The sequence below is a fragment of the Oncorhynchus tshawytscha genome, unplaced genomic scaffold (assembly GCF_018296145.1).
Source record: "Oncorhynchus tshawytscha isolate Ot180627B unplaced genomic scaffold, Otsh_v2.0 Un_contig_15856_pilon_pilon, whole genome shotgun sequence".
NCBI lineage: Eukaryota > Metazoa > Chordata > Actinopteri > Salmoniformes > Salmonidae > Oncorhynchus > Oncorhynchus tshawytscha.
The window spans coordinates 35,313-51,476 of NW_024609428.1; the positions used below are offsets into that span (position 1 = coordinate 35,313).

Below are 16,164 nucleotides of genomic sequence, written 5' to 3' on the forward strand. Positions count from 1 at the left end.
TTCTCAAAACCTGTTTTCACTTTGTTATTATGGGGTATTGTATGTAGATTGGTGAGGATTTTTTTAAATACATTTAATCAATCAATTTTAGAAGGTTTGGGCTGTATAGGGGCTCAGTGGGAACAGGCTTAGGGCTGTAAACGTAGCAACATGCTGAAAACGTAAAGGGATCTGAATACAGTGATGTTTCTAAGGTTTGGGCTGTATAAGGCACTGTACATACTTACAGTGATGTTGTCCTAAGGTTTGGGCTGTATAGGGGCCTCAGTGGGAACAGGCTGGGTAAGGGTTAGGTACCTACCTACAGTGATGTTGTCCTAAGGTTTGGGCTGTATAGGGGCCTCAGTGGGAACAGGCTGGGTAAGGGTTAGGGTACAGTGATGTTGTCCCAGGGGTTAGGCTGTATAGGGGCCTCAGTGGGAACATAAGGGTTAGGTACCTACCTACAGTGATGTTGTCCCAGAGGTTGGGCTGTATAGGGGCCTCAGTGGGAACAGGCTGGGTAAGGGTTAGGTACTACCTACAGTGATGTTGTCCCAGGGTTTGGGCTGTATAGGGGCCTCAGTGAACATAAGGGTTGTACCTACCTACAGTGATGTTGTTAGGCTGTATAGGGGCCTCAGTGGGAACAGGCTGGGATAAGGGTTAGGTACCTACCTACAGTGATGTTGTCCCAGGGGTTGGGCTGTATAGGGGCCTCAGTGGGAACAGGCTGGGTAAGGGTTAGGTACCTACCAGTGATGTTGTCCAGGGGTTTGGGCTGTATAGGGGCCTCAGTGGGTGAGGCTGTTAGGTACCTACCCAGGGTTTAGGCTGTATAGGGCCTGGGAACAGGAACAGGGTTGGGTCCTAAGGTTTGGGCTGTATAGGGGCCTCAGTGGGAACAGGCTGGGAACAGGCTGGATGTTAAGGTTTGGGGTTAGGTACCTACTACAGTGATGTTGTCCCAGCTGTATAGGGGCCTCAGTGGGAACAGGCTGGGTAAGGGTTAGGTACCTACCTACAGTGATGTTGTCCCAGGGGTTAGGCTGTATAGGGGCCTCAGTGGGAACAGGCTGGGTAAGGGTTAGGTACCTACCTACAGTGATGTTGTCCCAGGGGTTAGGCTGTATAGGGGGCTCAGTGGGAACAGGCTGGGTGGTGTCTGTAGTCCAGTAGGCTCTGAAACCTTTAGCCTCCACGAAGAAGTCAGTATGGAAACGCATCACCAACTTGTTGCCCTTAGTTGTGATGGTGGCTGGGAGTTTGGTCACCACACCATGGACCTGGTAAGTAAAAACAACAACACCAGATGCTTATACTACTACTGCTACTTCTACTACTACTACTACTAATAGTACTACTACTACTACTACTACTGCTACTACTAATGCCGCTGCTACTACTGCTACTTCTACTACTACTAATAGTACTACTACTACTGCTACTACTACTACAGCTACTACTACTACTGCTACTACTAGTGCTGCTACTACTGCTACTACTGCTACTACTACTAGTGCTGCTACTACTACTACTACTGCTAATACTACTGCTACTACTACTACTACTACTGCTACTACTACTGCTACTACTACTACTACTACTACTACTGCTACTGCTACTACTGCTGCTACTAGTGCTGCTACTACTGCTACTAGTGCTGCTTCTACTGGTGTTACTAGTGCTGCTACTACTACTACTGCTACTACTACTGCTGCTACTAGTGCTGCTACTAGTGCTACTAGTGCTGCTACTACTACTGCTGCCACTGCTGCTACAACTACTACTGCTACAGATGTAGGATCTTAATTTGATCTGCCTTTTCCAGGAAAACTTTATTTAAGCCGTATTTGGAGGTTTAAAAAGGCTTCTGAAGTTTGTTATTTCCACTTTGAAATTTCAGACTTCATTTTCCCATATGGAAAATACATCAACCCCTACAAAAAATACATTCATTATAATCCACATAATTATTCTAATTTCCTGTTGCTGCAGGAATATTTTCCTGCTATAGCAATCTGGCTCAAATTATGATGCTACATCTGTACTACTACTACTACTGCTTCTACTACTACTGCTACTACTACAGCTACCACTACTACTACGACTAGTGCTAGTAGTGCTACTACTACTACTACTGCTTCTACTACTACTGCTACTAGTGCTGCTACTACTACTACTACCACTACTACTACTACTAGTGCTACTACTACTACTACTCTGTAACCTATCATTTTATTTATAAATAACATTTCATAAAATTGGGTAACAATGTGCTGATGGTACACTAGCTGCAGCACTATTCAATCAAATGTTTAAAATCACCATATTTGTACTCACTGTGTTTTGTACTCTCAGCTCCGTCATTATAGATGTCGTACGCCACCATGTTATCCAAGCATTTGGAAGTGAAAATGTCCTTGGCTTCCACGTCGAAGTGGGTGAACGTCAGAGTTATGGTCTTCCCTTTGGGCACCTCCACACTCCACATGCACTCGCTGGCCGCCTTGTAGTTCATAGGCCAGTTCTGAGACTTAATAACCCCTTTTAACTCATGGGAGGCCCCTCCGCATCCCTGGATCGCTGTGGAATGAAGGTGGGGGTTAGTGTGTGTACATACTGTATGCATGTGTGTGTGTGCGTTTGCCCATTCATGGGTCAGTGTGTGTGTGTAAGTGCATGCATGCGTCCTTGTGTGGGTGTGTGTCTGAATGATGATAGTGGGCAGACGGGATATAAACAGATTAGAGTAGATGAGCTGCAGCCTCCTCAACATTAGCCAGAGAGCAGAGTAGAATTTCCTCAGCAGTAAGCACAGTGTCACAGTGATAAACAGCCAGTGCAAGCCTCTGCAATACACCCTAATGTAGCTGGTCGATCAGCCCTGGTATCTGGCTCTCCCTGTTTATTTAAAGATGGAGTGTATGTGTGTTTACTCAGATGGAGCGGGTCCGCGGAGTTTGGAACAGAGACAAACGTTTAATACATCCACTTTACATACATATTGATATCTCTTTAAATGTGGGTGTTGACGCCCAAAACCTTGGGTGTTGACATCCATAAACTGAAATGTCTGAACTACTAAAAAAAAACTGTAGTATAACGCCAGAAAACGGTAAGGTAAAACAGCAGTTGAAAACATTAAAGCTACCACATCAGAATGAATGACTTAACAAAAAACAACTCCTCCTTCAGACCTCCTCACCCCTTTCCCAACTGAAATGTCAAGCCCTCTGATAGATCAATTATAATCATGATCAAAGCATTTTCCCTCGTTTGACCAGTGTACCCTGACCTGTGCTTTCTCAGTACTTACCACTCATACTTCTCATTCTATGACGTTGCTCCTGTCATAAATACGCCTTGGGAATCTAAAGTTCACTTTATGGCCGGTCATTATTAGTAGTGGAGCTGCCTAAGCGATATAAGGTGCCTCAGGTGTGTGTGTGTGTCTGTGTTTGTGTGTGTGCGTACAGATTCACATGTGTGCACGTTTGCACGTGAATGTGAATGTGTGTGTGTGTGTGTGTAAGCGGAGAAAGCTGGGATTATTACCGGCAATGTCCTCAGGATACACGGCCTCCCACTTGGCAGAGAAGCCTCGGTCAGAAAGACGTGAGTCGGACAGGAAGCTCAGGGACATCTTGTTATTGGCACTGACCACCACAGGGGGAAGGACGTAGCCACAGTGTGTGCCTGGGATGGAGAAGGAACGGAAATTAGGAGTATTGGATTGGAGGAGAGGGAGAGGGACCTATTACTAATATAGAAACATAAGAGTAGTAACCAGAATTTCAAATACACAAATGTTAATTTCCATGCATACCAATGTTGGTCTAGCAAAGATATGGAATCATTAGACATTCAATAGACATTACAGAGAACAGACAGATTTCTGATTTCTTTCGGTCTTCTCATCGATGAAGAACATGTTAGTTATAATGTAAATATAACCTTGAAAAATAAGACACATCAATCAAATGGTTTCACGTCACCTAAAGGTCTAAGGGTACAACATCTCAGAAAACATACTCCTCCGCTTTCAACATTTACTACTCCCTACGCTACCTCAGTAACTATAGATTTTTTAAATGAAGGAGATCAGAGTTTTGAAATGACACAGCACCAACTGAAGCGCGTACAATGGAGGTGTCTGTATTTCTATTGCCCTTTGTCTGTGTGGCAGCCTGGTGTTTTGCTCCTGTACTTGTTAGGTTTAATGTGTGCAGTCAGGGGCCAACCATGCCCTCCTGCTGAGCCCTGCTCCCCCTGGCAGGGGGTCGCGCCTGTTCTGACAGTCAGAGCTCCGACAGAGATCTCTGGTGAGGAAGGAACTGACCGTTGCTCACACACACACACCACACACACACACACACACACACACACACACACACGCACACACACACACACACACACACACACACGCACACACACACACGCACACGGAAGGAGAGTAAAATGTCTGTCATCCTAAATGTTTTGACATCAGCTTGAATAACATACTGAATAGGGTGTAGGGAGCACTAAATAGTGTTCTTTGGATGGTGTTAGGTTCTAAAATGCTGAGTTTACGACTTCAGCGTCTTCCAGGGGATATGTCTTCTTTAACAAAGAAACAAAGCTGTTTCCTTTCTTTCTGTCCCCCATTTTCTCTCAACTTCTCTCAACACACACACACACACCGCAGGTGTAATTGTCTCCACTCTACCTCTGCTACAGAGTGTTGTGCTAGAGATAAAACTATCAGACTCCAGCTTTCTGATGTGAATAACAAGGAGGTCACATTTACAGTTCCCTAGCCTCACCCCTTCTCTGGGGAGAGATCCTAATCAACAGCTTTACTGCCCTGAGGACAGGAGACAGGCACTGGCACACTCAGCATACTAGCCTAGCTTGGTGCTTGGCGCTCTGTCCAGGAGTCAAAGTCCCCCCTTTTCATTTCAAGCAACGGGGCACATTCTGCTCAGCATATGCTTATCTGCTGTATCTTGCTACTTGATTTGTTTGTTGTGTGTATGTGTGTGTCTCAGTTGACAAACAGCTTGTTTTGGAAATACGAGGGGGAGTGGGTCCATAGGTTATCGCCTGGCCCCCACTGCCGCCATTTGGGGGTTTGGCATAGTGTGGATGGGCAGGCGCATCTTATTAACAAGAAACTAGGGGCTGGTAGCCATTTTGGCATTTGGATACTGTAGGTGGGTATTGTGGGTGGCTTGTCTTATCAATGGACTAATGGCTGTCAGAGATTACACTGGGTGCCATTTTGGGGCTTTCATAGAGACCGACGAGCAATTTGGACGGTCCATTTGAGTTTACCAAACAACAACAACAAACAACTAACAGTGTCTGTCCTCTATGACACCATTTGGAGCCATTTTGGATCTCCATAATAACACATTAACAGGGGATCCAGGTTGGGTGGACAGGCTGTAACTTACCAAGCGCCTGGAGGCTGTCAGAAACTACAAGCTTGTCTTCGCCACACTGGCCCGCCTCTCCCGTGACGGACATGTCTGTGACATGCAGTTTGACCAGGAAGCCTTCCGGAGCTGTGATGTTCCAGGAGCAGTGAAGATTCCCGGGATACGCATCTGGGAATCCCATAGAATGGATCTCCCCTTTACGGCCAAACAGAGTTCCGACACCACCGCAGCCTGAGTCTGTAGCAGAGAACATGAAGCTTGGGTTAGTGATGAATGGACAAAGCTTAGGGCTATGGGAGACTCCCTCGAGCACGCACACACACAAAAACGACACACCCACCCTATTGTTTTGGCTGCATTCATTCTTATTTAAAGGACAACTCCACCCAAAAATATATTTTTGGTATTTGTTTGATTAGTCCATTTTTGACATAGTCCCAAAATGTTTTGCTTGTCAGATAGCTGACAAGCAAAACATTTTGGCACTATGTCAACAATAGACTGTCAATCAAGTTTTCAAGATATGTAACTTTCAAAATACAGAAATCATCCCCGTATGATGCATTTTGCATCATATGATGCTGCGTTTTGCATCATATATGATGGAAGGATTTTACTTTGAAAGTTACATATCTTGAAAACTTGATAGCTGACAAGCAAAACATTTTGGCACTATGTCAACAATAGACCAATGAAACAAATACCAAAAGATAGTTTGGGGGTGGAATTGTCCTTTAAGCTGCCTGTCAGTCTCTTATCATTGTGTCTATGTTAGGAGAAAGGCAGCGATAACCATGATGCCAGCATATCACACTGGTGATTATTTACCAACAAACACTGCTCATCAATCAGCTGGTTTATACCGATCTTCACAACATAGCCAACAATTTACATCTGTCCATTATCTAGATATACTATGGGTCCCAAATGGCACCCTATTCACTATATGCAGTAGTGCACTACTTTTGATAGGGCTCTGGTCAAAAGTAGTGCACTATATAGGGAATAGGTTGTCATTTGGGATGCACAGTTAGAGTATGGAAGTTGCTAGAGGCAAAGTTATGCTTGCTATGTATGCCTGCTGTGTGTAATGTGGACATAGTTTAGCAATTTATCTCGCTGAGGAAATCAATCCTTCTATATCATTTAAATGAATGAAAAACTAGAAAAAGAGGCGAGTTTTGACAAAAATGTTTCTGGTGAGGAAGGTTTAACAACATCGATAGTGTTGCTGCTGCAAGCCACTGAATTCCAATCAATTATACCACGGAGAGAGCTCACATATTTCAACTGGAGTCAAGAGGAGGAGGAAGGAGGGCTACCTGCAGAAAGTCAATACGGCTGTAACTGTGGCATACCAAGTACTCGGTCTATATGAAAATCACAATTAGAAATACAGGCTAATTCCTAGAAGGGGCATATAACCTCTGAACGCGGCAATCTGACTGGTCCACTCATAGATATAGAACTGATATATTATCTATGGCTACACTCATAGATATAGAGCTGATATATTATCTATGGGTACACTCATAGATATAGAACTGATATATTATCTAGATATATTGTCTATGGGTACACTCATAGATATAGAACTGATATATTATCTATGGGTACACTCATAGATATAGAACGGATATATTATCTATGGGTACACTCATAGATATAGAACTGATATATTATCTAGATATATTGTCTATGGCTACACTCATAGATATAGAGCTGATATATTATCTATGGGTACACTCATAGATATAGAACTGATATATTATCTAGATATATTGTCTATGGCTACACTCATAGATATAGAGCTGATATATTGTCTATATATACACTCATAGATATAGAACTGATATATTGTCTATGGCTACACTCATAGATATAGAACTGATATATTGGGTACACTCAGAGATATAGAACTGATATATTATCTATGGGTACACTCATAGATATAGAACTGATATATTATCTATGGGTACACTCAGAGATATAGAACTGATATATTGTCTATGGTACACTCAGAGATATAGAACTGATATATTATCTATGGGTACACTCAGAGATATAGAACTGATATATTGTCTCTGGGTACACTCATAGACATAGAATTTATACACTCTATGTTATTCTATGGTTTTCCCCATAGTGTACTCACCTGTTATAGCTAGTGTTGTGGGCATCATGGTGGTAGGTTTGACCGTGGCCGGGATGAGGCCGGTCTTGGTGAATGTGGCACTGAAACCCTTGGAGGTGTGAGTGGCATCGCTTTTGAAACGCACCACCATCGTGTTGCCACTGGAATCCACGCGGCCTGGATTCTTACTACCACAGAATCGACCTGTGAGAAAACAACATTTCACTGTTCAGAAACCCCTGAAGAGTTCGATTAGGCCACTAATCAAACTACACAGTTAGTTATAATAACCCAAACTCCAATTTGTGGTACACTGATGTAAAACCTGGGCAGGCCTTATGCACCACTTGAATTGACCAAACAGTGACACCAATTATTATTTGATTAATTCACACAAGTATTATATAGGTCTCCGCATACATAGTAAGCTCAATAATAACTATAAATACAGCTATTTTTCATAATTTCTGTTTGTAGAGATTACATTTACATGCCAGTCTAATTTGGGAACCTCTCTCTATTTTTCCATCTTCCTACCCAAAACCTTTAATGGACATCATATCTTATTCATGCAGAGTGAAGTGAATTTGAGTGTTGCTGTGTGCATAGTTGATTTCACTCCCCACAGCCTGTTTCAACTGCCAAGTGCTCCTGTTGCATGTCGATTAACATACAATACCTCCTAAAACTAGTTCCTTAGTAAAGTTGCTCAAATTGTGAGACTTAAGAATATATTGATTGTGGGTTTGGAGGACTGAGGAGGTTGCACTCGTTGTCACAGTCTCTCTGTTTTCATAATTGAAAATCCATGAACCAAAGTAGCCCATTTTAGAAAATGAATATTTGAGTGTACCCATATTATGAGGGTAGGGTATAATTAGGGTATTTTGACATATTATGAGACTAGTGAATAAGTACATTTTGAGTGTTGGCCTACACATATTGTGCAACAGGTGTGTAGGCCTAAGTATGTCTGTACTATAAGTATCTATACTAGTCCAACTGCTGTATACCAGAGTTAGCATAACACAGAGTGATGTCTTACCCAACATGACGGAGCCGGTTTTGTGGCCATCGTAGACATCTACGTAATCTCTACAGGCCTCAGGGACCAGGTCGAAGGAGGAAAACATCAGTCTGATCTTCTCTCCCTCTGGTACAGTGATCCTCCACTGTGGACCACATGCACATACTATTTCATTTCACCACACATTTCGTACACAAACATATCCATTTAGTTTTTACCACAAACATCCATTTCAAACACAAACAAATCCATTTCGTTTGACCACAAACATCCATTTTATACACAGAGATATCCATTTTGTTTGACCACAAACATCCATTTTATACACGAAGATATCCATTTTGTTTGACCACGAGCATTCATTTCATTTCATACACAAACACATCCATTTCATTTGAACACAAACATCCATTATATTTCCATTACTTCATCAAACATTCAATCAATTACAAAGATTAAATCAATGATCAAAGATCAACGATTCAATCAATGTCAAGATAAATCCATTATATAACCACATGCACCCACATGAGTCTGATATTCCTTCTAGTAGAATCTGGTGGGGGCGGGGTTTTTGACACACAATTGAACGTATTCATATTCCAAGGCAGGGGCTTTCTAAGTAAGGCACAACCTTAAGAAAAACATTACTGACAGAAGTGACATCTCTAGAATAGACACAGTCACTCGTCAGCAGGAAACGGGCAAGGGTGTCCTTTCTCTACATTTAATTTCTATCTACATTGCTTTATGCATAATTTCTCCTCAATGTTCCCATCCATCTCTTTCTCTCTCTTTCTGCCTGGAGGGTGCCCAGGTTGCAGACGGCTGCATGCGCTGCATATTGACACGAGTCATGAATAAAAATCATCCAATATCTCCTGGGCTGTGACGGTTTGGACAGGAGCCCATCCGCCTCAACATCCAAGCCAAGAAGGAGACAGAAAGCAACATGAGCAAGCCAGATAATACACAGCCAAACAACAGGACCAAGCATGAGTCCCAATTGGCAACCTTTCCCCTACATAGTGCACTACTTTTAACCAGAGCCCTATGGGACCTGTAGTGCACTATAAAGGGCTATAGGGTGCAATTTGTGACGCAAGCCCAATGATCTAATGATCCAAACCAAGCAAAAGCTGACGTCAAAGCGCTCAGCCGTGCTCCGAGCCAAACACGACGCGAGTTGCTCCCCAATCTCGATCCACTATCCAGAACATCAAGCATGGTCAACATCCCCCTGTGTTCAGATGGTGCCTAGTGACCATGGATTTACTAAAGGGGCACCTCATTTGTAAACACCCCAAAATATAGGAGTCCAGTTCCCCATTGATTGTTATTGATGTAGCTTAGCTCCATACAGCACACGACATGACGGACCATGTTATTATTATTCACTTCCTCAGACAGAGAGAAAGGCGCTATTGATTGTAAAGTACCTCACAGAAAGACTGGGGCCATATAAACAACGTGTTGTGGATAATACTTGGTAGAAATGTGCTGCCGTGTGTATGGCAGATTGTGTGTGGTACCTGGATGGCATGTCCTTGTGTAGGCCGCTAGTGTGTGTGTGTGTGTGTGTGTGTGTGTGTGTGTGTGTGTGTGTGTGTGTGTATACCTGGTAGAGAGCCCCGTTCTCATAGTTCTGTGCTGGGAACCCAGGGGTCAGTAGTTCCCCGCGGTCACCTTGGAGAGCGCCACCAGCCCCGGCTATTTCTGGAATCAGGGAGTGTGGAGATGGTGAGGACTTCAGCTGAACAGATACCTCAAGGATACCCACCATCCATCCATCGCTTTCTCTCTGTGTCTCTCTGCCTGTGTGTGTCTCTCTCTCTCTCTCTCTCTCTCTCTCTCTCTCTCTCTCTCTCTCTCTCTCTCTCTCTCTCTCTCCCACTCTCTCTCTCCCTCTCTCTCTCTCTCTCTCTCCCACTCTCTCTCTCTCTCTCTCTCTCTCTCTCTCTCTCTCTCTCTCTCTCTCTCTCTCTCAACCCCCCTCTTCCTCCCCCTCTCCCTCTCTCTTTCCCCCTGAAAAGATATGAATGTTCATAACTATGATCACTGTCGATTGATAATGGTGTTATTGTACCTAAAGTACTCTCTGGTGTCACAGCTTGGTACTTTGCTTTGAATCCCTTGTCTGTATTTCTGTCATTGGTGTCAAAGAACAACAACATAGAGTTTCCTAATGACACTATCGGCCCGGGTTTGGAGCGCCCACACAACCTCCCTGCAGAGCCAAACAGAACAGAAGAGAAGGAAGAAAACAATATGTGGATTACTGTACATATAGAACCTTTAATGTCAAATCAATAGCTACTGGCCATACGTCTAGACCTACATGTACAGTCCAGTATATCTATATAACATTGATATTTTCAATACATTCCAATAAATGCATTTTTGCATTTTTGTTGCTATGTTACTGAAACAGTCGAGTAATGTCAAACATCAATGTGACATTCCGCAGCGCAGAGTTGACCTCCCTCTGAAAGTCTGTAATCTTGTTAGGGGCTGTAACTTAAAGTGGAGTAGTGAAGAGGCAGGCCAACCAGGCTTATAGGCTGTGTCCGCCGTGGACGCTCTAATTTGGGTTTGACATCAAAGCTCAATCCCTTTATAGCCGTGGAGTGTGGATGGTCCTGTGGGGCTGTGTGTTGAGGGTCTGGGGAATAGGGGACACTGTGTGTGTGAGAGGGAAAGAGAGAGAGAGAGCGTGAGTGTGTGAGTGTGTGAGTGTGTGAGGTGTGTCGTGCTGCAGCCAAGGGGCAGAGGAAGTGAAGAGCCAGAGGTGGTGTTGCAACAACGCTGGAGGGTTAGTTATGTGTGTATGTGCGTGTGTGTGTGTCTGCATCCATTTGTGAAAGCAGAGGTTTGGCTATGTGTTAATGTGTGGCACGGTGGAAAGTGTAACACAGCTGAGAATGATGGCGTGGCCTCACATTTACATCCACCAATCTCTAATTATACAAGTACAGAAAGTATAGAAAAGTACAGGAAAAAAAGCGAGTCCTAACCACAAGGTTTAAACATCAACGCTTTTGCACAGTCACCTTAATAGTTCCACCTCACACTTCACATAGCTTCCCTTTGCTGTGCCAGACATCTCAGCGTGTCAGCTAAGAGGTGAGAATGGACAGTTGGAGAGAGAGAGAGAGAGAGAGAGAGAGAGAGAGCCTCTGGCTGGGTGTCTAATTCTCCCATCCTGTCAGAAACAGTCTGAAGAGCACACACCATCACCTACAGGCGTAATAGAATATGATATGGGGAGTAAATTAAATATTTAAATTTAATATGTTTGCTCAAGTAAATGAGCTTGTAATAAAATGGGTAAAGCTAGTGATAGTGGGGAGAACCTGGTGGTTTGAGTTGTATGAAGTCAAGGAGAAAAGATCTGAGGATAGATCAAACAACTGAATATGAATGTACGATGTGCTGGAGATACTGATACTTGTTTTCAACAGGCTCAAAGGACAGAAATGGAATTACACTCCTTTGAATTCAATTCCTTTGTGCCCCACCATACCTTAAGACATGCCAATGATGGATCCCCTACCCTACACCTGTACCCCACCTCTCAAAACCCTGTGTGGATCAATATCTGATCTGTATAGCGAGCTATTTGAGAACACACTACCCCCCCACTCCAACACACAAACCTTCCCATATGTTTCCCCATCAGGTTTCAGTAATAAATGTTGGCCAACCAAACCCTTTGCCTGGATGTATTGGCCTTAATCCACTTAATTAGTCTGGCTCCAGTGTCTCCAGTGTCTTACCGATGACTCCCAAGTTGTCCTGTATTGTAAAGTAGTCTGCTGTGCACAGGTCTGTTGCCTCCAGGGAGAAGTGTTCAAACCACAAATGGATTACCTGGAGTAGAGGAAAACAAACAGGCAGGTTTTTATTATTCACTGTCTTAGAGACTAGAGCAGTAGACATACTGCTACTTAGTAGGAGGCTTGACTGTGTGTGTGTGGGTGTGTGTGCATATGCGTGTGTGTGAGTGAGTGAGAGAGAGAGAGAGAGAGAGAGAGAGAGAGAAGGAGAGAGAGATTAAAATTGAGACGACCGGAAAAGAGAGGAACAGAGAGAGAGAAAGAGAAAAGAGAGAGAGAGAGCGAGAGAAAGAGAGAGAGAAAGAGAGAGAGAAAGAGAGAGAGAGGAGAGAGATTCAAATCGAGATGACAGAGAGAGAGAAAGAGAGAGGGAGAGATAGATAGAGAGAGAGAGGGGGGAGGAGAGAGGGAAAGGGGAGAGAGACAGACAGAGACAGACAGAGAGGAGAGAGAGAGAGGAGAGGAGAGGAGAGAGAGAGAGAGAGAGAGAGAAAGAGAGAGAGAGAGAAAGAGAAAGAAAGAAAGAGAAAGAGAAAGAAAGAAAGAAAGAAAGAAAGAAAGAAAGAAAGAAAAAGAAAGAAAGGGGGAGAGAGAGGCAGTCTCAGTCTGGCTTGCTTGGCAAAGTGAAAATGTTTTTGTTTTCCTGTCTCTTCTCCTTCTCCGGATGTCGTAGCTTGAGAGAATGAAAGAGACGGCAGAGCAGCCATCTGTCACGGTGTGGAGCTGTGTTTACATCTGATCTAAGGGCTTTCTGTTCTGTTCGCCTTGCCTACCTACCGTACTGTTATACCCTGGTGTCTGTCTATGGTTGCTTCCTAAATGACACACTATTCCCTATTTAGAACTATGGGCTCTGGTCAAAAGTAGTGCACTACATAAGGAATAGGGTTCCATTTGAGATGCAGACTTATGGCTACGCCTGACATCCTTCCAGCTCAGAGACTCATATCAAAAGCACTATTCCAATGAAAGATCATTGAAATGATGATCTGTTCTGTTGGTGACGGTGATCTCAGGCGTCTTTTAAAGCATTCTTCCGCTGCAGGTTTTGTTCTATATAAGTCAACCAAGCATTCTGGTTTAGAGTTGGTTTTTAAAGTGCAATATTTTTCAAAGTCAGTGATGTGGTTAATTTGATGTTTTTAGTCGTTATCTTAATGGTTTCTGCACCTGCCAAACATTCTCTCTAGCCGCTGTGCATTAATAAAAGATAAGGGGATCCCTTTGATTAATATTTATCAGGCAGACACAGAATCTCCTTTAAGGACAAGAGACCCCGTTCCTTACAATATGACTGGGTTCCCATTTTCCAATTTCCAAAATGGCCGCCTGTCTTTGTGTTCTCTTCTGCTCTGTATGTGCACTGATGGGTGAAAGGACAGGGCATGGAAAGGTGTCTGGCGTGTTACTTCCACACATCAGCTCCTGTCAGATCAGTGGTCGTCATGGAAATGACATGAGGCTTTTTTAGATTATCTCTTGAAAGTTTAGAATTCTTAAAAATGCATCCATTCTTCCCTTCTCTCTTCCATGAGGTAGTCAATGATCCAACCAGTGACTACTTCAATTAAGAAAGAAAGAAAGAAAGAAAGGGAGGGAGGGAGGGAGGGAGGGAGGGAGGGAGGGAAGGGAGGGAGGGAGGGAGGGAGGGAGGGAGGGAGGGAGGGAGGGAGGGAGGGAGGGAGGGAGGGAGGGAGGGAGGCTAGTCAATGACATTTGAACAGAGCCTATGAGACTTAGTTGAGTTTTGACATGTATACTGAACAAAAACATGTTCATTGTTGGACCCATGTTTCATGAGCTGAAATAAAAGATCCCAGAAATGTTCCATACTCACAAAAAGCTTATTTCTCTCAAATTTGGTGAACAAATTTGTTTACATCCCTGTTACTGAGCATTTCTTATTTGCCAAGACATTCCATCCACCTGATCAGTGTGGAATATAAAGAAGTTGATTAATCAGCATGATCATTACACAGGTGCACCTTGTGCTGGGGACAAGAAAAAGCCACTCTAAAATGTGCAGTTTTGTCACACAACACAATGCAATTGGCATGCTGACTGCAGGAATGTTCACCAGAGCTGTTGCCAGAGAATGTAATGTTCATTTCTCTGCTTTAGAAAATTTGGCAGTACATCCAACCTGACTCACAACTGCAGACCACATGTAACCACGTACCTCTACAAATCAGCCGGGCTAGACAATCTGGACCCTCTTTTCTAAAATGATCTGCCAAAATTGTTGCAACCCCTATCACTAGCCTGTTCAACCTGTCTTTTGTATCGTCTGAGATTCCCATAGATTAGAAATCTGCCGCGGTCATCCCCCTCTTCAAAGGGGGAGACACTCTTACCCAAACTGCTACAGACCTATATCTATTCTACCCTGCCTTTCTGAGGTCTTTGAAAGCCAAGTTAACAAACAGATCACCGACCATTTCGAATCTCACCGTACCTTCTCCTCTATGCAATCTGGTTTCAGAGCTGGTCATGGGTGCACCTCAGCCACGCTCAAGGTCCTAAACGATATCATAACCGCCATCGATAAGAGACATTACTGTGCAGCCGTATTCATCGACCTGGCTAAGGCTTTCGACTCTGTCAATCACAACATTCTTATTGGCAGACTCAACAGCCTTGGTTTCTCAAATGATTGCCTCGCTTGGTTCACCACCTACTTCTCCGATAGAGTTCAGTATGTCAAATCGGAGGGCCTGTTGTCCGGACCTCTGGCAGTCTCTATGGGGGTGCCACAGGGTTCAATTCTCGGGCCGACTCTCTTCTCTGTATACATCAATGATGTCGCTCTCGCTGCTGGTGATTCTTTGATAAACCTCTATGCAGACAACACCATTCTGTATACCTCTGGCCCTTTGTTAGACAATGTGTTAACGAACCTCCAGATGAGCTTCAATGCCATACAACTCTCCTTCCATGGCCTTCAACTGCCCTTAAACGCAAGTAAAACTAAATGCGTGCTAAATCACTACTCTGGACGGTTCTAACTTAGAATATGTGGACAACTACAAATACCTAGGTGTCTGGTTAGACTGTAAACTCTCCTTTCAGACTCACATTAAACATCTCCAATCCAAAATTAAATCTAGAATCGGCTTCCTATTTCGCAACAAAGCATCCTTCACTCATGCTGCCAAACATACCCTCGTAAAACTGACCATCCTACCGATCCTCGACTTCGGCAATGTCATTGACAAAATAGCCTCCAACACTCTACTCAACAAATTGGATGCAGTCTATCACAGTGCCATCCATTTTGTCACCAAAGCCCCATATACTACCCACCACTGTGACCTGTATGCGCTCGTTGGCTGGCCCTCGCTTCATACTCGTCGCCAAACCCACTGGCTCCAGGTCATCTACAAGTCTTTGCGAGGTGAAGCCCTGCCTTATCTCAGCTCACTGGTCACCATAGCAGCATCCACCCGTAGCACGCACTCCAGCAGGTATATCTCACTGGTCACCCCCAAAGCCAATTCTTCCTTTGGCTGCAACTCCTTCCAGTTCTCTGCTGCCAATGAGTGGAACGAATTGCACAAATCTCTGAAGCTGGAGACTCTTACCTCCCTCACTAGCTTTAAGCACCAGCTGTCAGAGCAGCTCACAGATCACTGCACCTGTACATAGCTTATCTGTAAATAGCCCATCCAATCTACCTCATCCCCATACTGTATTTATTTATTTATCTTGCTCCTTTGCACCCCAGTATCTCAACTTGCACATTCATCCTCTGCACATCCTACC

General features: G+C 43.8%; 1 protein-coding gene across 1 annotated transcript in view; it reads right to left on the reverse strand.

Moving 5' to 3' along the window:
* LOC121844772 (ovochymase-2-like) overlaps positions 1-16,164 on the reverse strand; it is a 34,982-nt gene that overhangs the window by 12,528 nt on the left and 6,290 nt on the right. Inside the window, 10 exon segments of the mRNA XM_042315261.1 lie at positions 1,079-1,250; positions 1,252-1,265; positions 2,308-2,565; positions 3,538-3,678; positions 5,421-5,642; positions 7,561-7,743; positions 8,585-8,711; positions 10,185-10,282; positions 10,653-10,793; positions 12,343-12,436. Of these exon segments, the coding sequence (XP_042171195.1) occupies positions 1,079-1,250; positions 1,252-1,265; positions 2,308-2,565; positions 3,538-3,678; positions 5,421-5,642; positions 7,561-7,743; positions 8,585-8,711; positions 10,185-10,282; positions 10,653-10,793; positions 12,343-12,436 (1,450 nt within the window).